Source organism: Lithobates pipiens, unplaced genomic scaffold (assembly GCF_037356315.1).
Source record: "Lithobates pipiens isolate NorthernLeopardFrog02 unplaced genomic scaffold, aLitPip1_a1.2 Scaffold_30, whole genome shotgun sequence".
Taxonomy (NCBI): domain Eukaryota; kingdom Metazoa; phylum Chordata; class Amphibia; order Anura; family Ranidae; genus Lithobates; species Lithobates pipiens.
In genome coordinates this window covers 84,402,832-84,409,987 of record NW_027507791.1, presented here as the reverse complement: position 1 = coordinate 84,409,987, position 7,156 = coordinate 84,402,832, and the positions used below count along the sequence as shown (strand labels likewise).

Here is a 7,156-nt window from a genome sequence, read left to right as displayed (position 1 = left end):
GGTATCAATGGGAGAAATGGTGCCCAATTGATGATATCAGTTGACAGAATAGTGTATCAGTGGGAGGAATAGTGCCCCAAGGGCCAGATAAAGGCAAGCAAAGGTCCGCAGTTTGAGCTACAGTATAGCACTGCACACATGTATATACTTGTCTTTTTTTGGCTGTGAGGTAATTACAGAGTGAAGCTAGCTTGTTGCACAGTGACATTTAATATTATCTGTATGTTCCTGGATAAACACTAGGTACTGAAGGTTTAGAATGATGGAAAACTACCTGGATTTTCAGGAGAGGTCAACAATGGCAGCCACCATATTTTTTTAATGACACGTTTACTTCAAGAATAGATGGCTTCTGACAGCTGCATCATGGTCATGGCAGTCTAGCCCTTTCTTGCACTTTATTTATAAGATACCATAAGTGGAAGGAAGACAAACAAGTATCTAAGCGAGGAAACTTAGGTCGCTGGACTAATGTTCTTTATTTAGAGAAAACTATTGATACAATGAACCTCACTTATGTGAAAATGTATTTTAGTTGTGCTTGGTCTAACCCTGAGTGACAGCCGCTAAAGAGTTCATCCCCAAACACAGATTTCAAATTCCAATAATCTACAATGCGCAAACATGAAGGGGTCTTTTTATAAATGTTTTCACACAACATTAACACAACTGAATCCAATAAAAATGTGTGAATTTTGCATTTGCACAACTTTTGTATGAAAACATTTATAAATAGCCTCCTAAAGTACGTCTGGCTGGTCTGGTCCTCTCAACAGAACAACTGACTGGTGCAAAGAAGGTCAAAGTCATATATTCTAGAAAAATATTATTTTGGTTCTGGAAGCATAATGGCACAACAATTGTTCTCTTTCTGGAAAAAAACATATGAATTAAATATGACACATGCAACCAACTGTTTTTTCTAAGGTAGCAAGGAACCTACAGGCGTGATTTAGCCAACATTATTTTCAACTGAACACATCAGTACTGACATCACACTTCTCTTTCTAATTTCCCTTTTTGGAAAAGTCTATTAAAAGAAAATGGGATGCCTATAGATAAATCAGGGTTTTAACCAAAGTTTATAAGTCTTCAGATATTGCATTAGGTAGTTGATCTTGTAGCTCCATAGAGACAGGGAAGCTTTAGCTGAGCAAGTTGATGCAGCGGTGAGGCTGTGATACCATTCAAACAGAGAGAAAGAAGAGTTGGTTATCGATGAGCTTTAGTTGTGTAAAAAATATGTACAGTAAAGTCATTTTAGGAATTCATCTATCGAAGGCTGTTTTACAGCCCATTTCAATACTTACATTGTCTATACAATTTTATATAAAGTTTTACAGCTGAAAAAAAAAATTTACATTTTTATTGATGCAGATCCATAAACAATTTTTAATGCCTAGAATTCATAACAATGTCCACCTGGATCGTGGGTTGAGCTTATACAGACACATGGCTTTAAAGGATGCAGCTAAAGGTATCACATCCCGCTGTAAGCTTGAAGTTTTTTACTAAAGGTTAATGACCACATGAGCTTCTTGAATTTCTTCCTCATCGTCCTCATCCTCATTAAGGAGGCTTCTGGCTTCCGGCGCTTGTGCTGACGGAGGCCGCTCGTCTGTGTCTCTAAGGCACCCAGGATTCACAATATAGCGATAGTCGCCAGAGACTGCTGCAGCCCCGCCTGTCTGTGAAATGTCCATGCAGCAGTCATCGCTGTCAAAACCAGAGTGAAAAATGGAGTCTGCAGCAGTGGCTCCACAAGTCTCCCCGAGATTTACGTACAGTGGATCTTGACTCTCTGATAATATAGATAAGCGGCCCAAGATGGTCTCTAGCCGTCTTTTTAGGTCTGTAAAGCAGGGCCTCCTCTTGGGCTCAGTGATCCAGCACTGGCACATCATTTCATACCTGTAATAAGAGACATTGATTTATTTCTGGTCACATTAAAAATAATCTGATTCAATCAGGAAAAGGCATGAGGAGAAGGATCAGGAATCTTATTATTGCATTATATTTGTAAAATCGTATCTAAACCCAAGAACAAAAATGTGGAATATCACAGATTACCATTTCCTAGGTGTGGTGGCTGTATTTATGTCTAGGATTAGTCTTCCTTTTTTTACCTGGTGATGTTGCCAGAAACAAAGTTCCTGTCCTAGTGTGCCAATGCTCTCTCACCGTACTGTATCTATTGAAGAGCAGTTTTGTTATCCAAGGACAGAACAAAACCTTCCTCTCTTCTCTTTTCTGTAACATATTGCAGTTCACAGAGAGAACTAGGAACAATGCTAACTAATGAGAGGCAAAGAGCAAAGGAAGCTATCCATTCAGCTCTTTCTGGCAGGATTAAAAGGTATGTACAGTGCCTTGCGGAAGTATTTGGCCCCCTTGAACTTTTCAACCTTTTGCCACATTTCAGGCTTCAAACATAAAGATATAACATTTTAATTTTTTTGGAAGAATCACCAACAAGTGGGACATAATTGTGAAGTGGAACAAAATCTATTGGATAATTTAAACTTTTTTAGCAAATAAAAAACTGAAAAGTGGTGCGTGCAAAATTATTTGGTTCCTTTACTTTCAGTTCAGCAAGGATCTCTGAATGATCCAATGTTGTCCTAAATGACTGATGGTGATAAATAGAATCCACCTGTGTGTAATCAAGTCTCTGTATAAATGCACCTGCTGTGTGATAGTCTCAGGGTTCTGTTGAAAGCGCAGAGAGCATCATGAAGACCAAGGAACACACCAGGCAGGTCCGTAATACTGTTATGGAGAAGTTTAAAGCCGGATTTGGATACAAAAAGATTTCCCAAGCTTTAAACATCCCAAGGAGCACTGTGCAAGCGATTATTTTGAAATGGAAGGAGTATCAGGCCACTGCAAATCTACCAAGACCTGGCCGTCCCTCTAAACTTTCAGCTCAGACAAGGAGAAGACTGATCAGAGATGCAGCCAAGAGGCCCATGATCACTCTGGATGAACTGCAGAGAACTACAGCTGAGGTGGGAGAGTCTGTCCATAGGACAACAATCAGTCGTACACTGCACAAATCTGGCCTTTATGGAAGAGTGGCAAGAAGAAAGCCATTTCTCAAAGATATCCATAAAAAGCCTCGTCTAAAGTTTGCCACAAGCCACCTGGGAGACACACCAAACATGTGGAAGAAGGTGCTCTGGTCAGATGAAACCAAAATCGAACTTTTTGCCCACAATGCAAAACGATATGTTTGGCGTAAAAGCAACACAGCTCATCACCCTCAACACACCATCCCCACTGTCAAACATGGTGGTGGCAGCATCATGGTTTGGACCTGCTTTTCTTCAGCAGGGACAGGGAAGATGGTTAAAATTGAGGGGAAGATGGATGCAGCCAAATACAGGACCATTCTGGATGAAAACCTTCACAAACGCTCTCCATCCAACCTCACTGAGCTCGAGCTGTTTTGCAAGGAAGAATGGGCAAGAATTTCAGTCTGTCGATGTGCAAAACTGATAGAGACATACCCCAAGCGACTTGCAGCTGTAATCGCAGCAAAAGGTGGCTCTACAAAGTATTAACGCAAGGGGGCCAAATAATTTTGCACGCCCCACTTTTCATTTTTTTATTAGTTAAAAAAGTTTCAAAAATCCAATAGATTTCGTTCCACTTCACAATTGTGTCCCACTTGTTGGTGATTCTTCACAAAAAATAAGAATTTTATATCTTTATGTTTGAAGCCTGAAATGTGGCAAAAGGTTGAAAAGTTCAAGGGGGCCGAATACTTTCGCAAGGCACTGTATATTTTGCAGTTAATGAACAGACATATAAAAATATTTTGAATGGTATATTTGACAGGACAAAAGGGAACACATACAGTGAGGGAAATATTTATTTGGTCCCCTGCAGATTTTCTAAGTTTGCCCACTTACAAAGAAATTAAGGGTCTATAATTTTTATCATAGGTCTATTTTAAATGATAGAGATAGAATATCAACCAAAAATCCTGAAAAAACACATGATACAAATGTTATAAATAGATTCGCAGTTCAGTGAGTATTTGATCCTCACGCAAAACATGACTTAGTACTTGGTGGAGAAACCCTTGTTGGCAAGCACAGAGGTAAGACGTTTCTTGTAGTTGGTTACTAGGTTTGCACACATCTCAGGAGGGATTTTGGTCCACTCTTCTCTTTACAGATCTTCTCTAAATCCTTAAGGTTTCTTGGCTGTCACTTTGCAACTCGAAGTTTCAGCTCCCTCCATAAATTTTCTATAAGATTAAGGTCTGGAGACTGGCTAGGCCACTCCATGACCTGAATGTGCTTCTTTTTGAGCCACTCCTTTGTTGTCTCGGCAGTATGTTTTGGGTCATTGTCATTGCTGGAAGACCCATCCACAACTCATCTTCAGTGTTCTGGCTGAGGGAAGGTGGTTCTCATCCAAGATTTTACAATACATGGCTCCGTCCATTGGCCTCTCAATGCAGCAAAGTTGGCCTGTACCATTAGCAGAGAAACAGGCCCAAAGCATAATGTTTCCACCTCTGTGCTTGCCTGTGGGCATGGTGTTCTTAGGGTCATAGTCAGAATTTTTCTTCCTCCAAACACGGAAAGTGGAGTTAATGTCAAAGAGCTCAATGTTGGTCTCATCTGACCACAACACTTTTCTCCAAATCCTTCCCTAAATCATTTAGATGTTCATTGGTATGACTGCAGGATTTCAATCCATGGCGGTGTATTAAATTGTCAGTGGTTTATTTGGTGACTGTGCTCCCAACTGCCTTGAGATCATTTACAAGCCCCTCCTGTGTAGTTCAGGGCTGATCCCTCACTTTTCTCATGATCATCCTAACCCCATGAGGCAAAATCTTGCATGGAGCTCCAGACCAAGGGCAATTGAGTGTTATTTTGTATTTCTTCCATTTACGAATAATTGCTCCAACAGTCGTCTGCTCCTCACCATACTTCTTGCTGATGGTCTTGTAGCCCATTCCAGCCTTGTGTAGGTCTACAATCTTGTCCCTGACATCCTTTGACATCTCTTTTGTCTTGCCCATGATGGTGAGGTTTGAATCGAAGAAAGATTCTGTGGACAAGTGTCTTTTATACACATAATAAGTTGTCATTAGGCGCACCTTTTTAAATTGACAGGACTAATTCATGTACCACATGAGCACATACTGTAGCCAGCCTGTGGGAGCCAGAATTATTGTTGGTTGGTTGGGGATCAAATACTTATTTTACTCACTGAACTGCAACTCAATATTTTTCAAACATCATGTTTTTTTGTCTGCATGTTTGGTTGATATTCTGTCTTTATCATTTAAAATACACCTATGATAAAAAAATGATGTTTTCAAACTTAAATTTTTTTTTGATCCCCTGCAGATTTTGTATTTTCCCCACTCTAAAAAAAACAATTCTTGTTAGGGTTTGCATACACTTTACATATATTTTTTTTATAACTAATCCAATATTCATGAAACAAGACTAACAATATCCATGCTGTATACCTGCTATACAAAAGACATGCTAGAAAACAAGGTAGAAAAATTGGATGTCTTTTTAAGTGCCACACAGAAGTCAGATAAAAGTTAGTAAAGGTCTGCTGGTATGCCATAATAGGCACCTTGAGGTCTATGCAAAACTGTTTAACTTTTCTAAACAAAAAAAATAAATGACACCCTTTCCCTTGCTCATGTAATGCAAAGTAAAAGGGTAAATCAACTCCATTTCTCCCCAGCAGCATGTACTCGCATTTCCTTGCTACTACGCCATCTTGTTTGGCCTCCAGGAGTGAAGTGGACTCCTAGCCACTTTGGTGCATGGGTGAGCATGTTACTCATTCCCCCTCTCTTACGTGACAGTTCTGGTGCCTACTTATTTCTCCAGGGCTGTCAAAGTGTCAGAGTCCGTAAAGGCAAATAAATAGGTTATTTTATGCATCTGTTCACCCCTAACAGACAAATCATTTTTCCCCTGGCCTATAGGATCAGAAGGAAAGAAGGAATCAAAAGGAAAGAATAGGTTCTAAATGTAAAAGGTAAGCTTTAACCAGAAGCAGCCAACTGACCGCTGTTTCAATGTGGGTTTTGCACAAAGCAGCGTTTGCACTTTTGGAATGCTGTATGCCGATTTTCGATTCGTCGCCAACATTGATCTCTCAGCAAAAGTAAATAATCATTTTTTATCTGCCACAAGGTGGCGTTGTATTCCCAGTTTTAACTTTTAACTTTGCCTGTTGCATCACCTCTTTCTCTATTGTTATTATAAGAGCTAGTAAACCATATGAACTTTTCTGCCCACCTGTATATTTAATTATTGGCACACAGGTGATTCAAAAATTGGCATTAATGCCTAATTATCATTAAGAATACCATATTTACTGTTTGGCAGAAAAAAAATCAAGCTGAAGGTGTTTGTTCACTGGTGAGCACTTTACATTGTGGGAACAATGCACCTTTAACTTCTTAGCTTTCCATGTCTGCCACATAATAGACTTCCACCCACTTCCCAATGTCAGGCCTGCATGGGATTAAAAATGTTCTTAAAAAGCCATTATTACTATTAACACTTCTGACTCCTATGGAGAGGTGGGCGAAATCTGAATATGATTTTGTGCATGCTGATGATGTAACTTTTAAAGGGTTTTAGGCATCATCTAGAAAAGCAAGATCACTAGAAATAACTGTTCGACTAAGGTCCAGATCACACATGTGCCTTTTAGAACTATTTTATGAGAAATACCAAATTCAAGATGTACAGTATCTCACCTTACATTTTTGTAAATATTTTATTATATCTTTTCATGTGACAACACTGAAGAAATGACACTTTGCTACAATGTAAAGTAGTGAATGTACAGCTTGTATAACAGTGTACATTTTCTGCCCCCTCAAAATAATTAAACACATAGCCATTAATGTCTAAACTGCTGGCAACAAAAGTGAGTACACCCCTGATAGGGAAATCCCAGAATCTCTGCTTAATCAGAATACATGTTTTGATCATTATAACTAAATGTTTGATAAATAAATGGCGATTCCATTTACCCGATCACCCCTAAGTGAAAATGTCCAAATTGGGCCCAAAGTGTCAATATTTTGTGTGGCTACCATTATTTTCCAGCACTGCCTTAATCCTCTTGGGCATGGAGTTGACCAGAGCTTCAC

At 39.3% G+C, this 7,156-nt stretch overlaps 1 protein-coding gene across 1 annotated transcript in view; it reads right to left on the bottom strand.

The window, feature by feature from the left end:
• Positions 1–460: 460 nt before the first annotated feature.
• The window catches only part of TYRO3 (TYRO3 protein tyrosine kinase), a 312,942-nt gene continuing 306,246 nt past the window's right edge, over positions 461–7,156 (bottom strand). Inside the window, exon 19 of the mRNA XM_077464521.1 lies at positions 461–1,911. Within this exon, the coding sequence (XP_077320647.1) occupies positions 1,512–1,911 (400 nt within the window). The 3' untranslated portion in view covers positions 461–1,511. The remainder of the gene's footprint in view (positions 1,912–7,156) is intronic.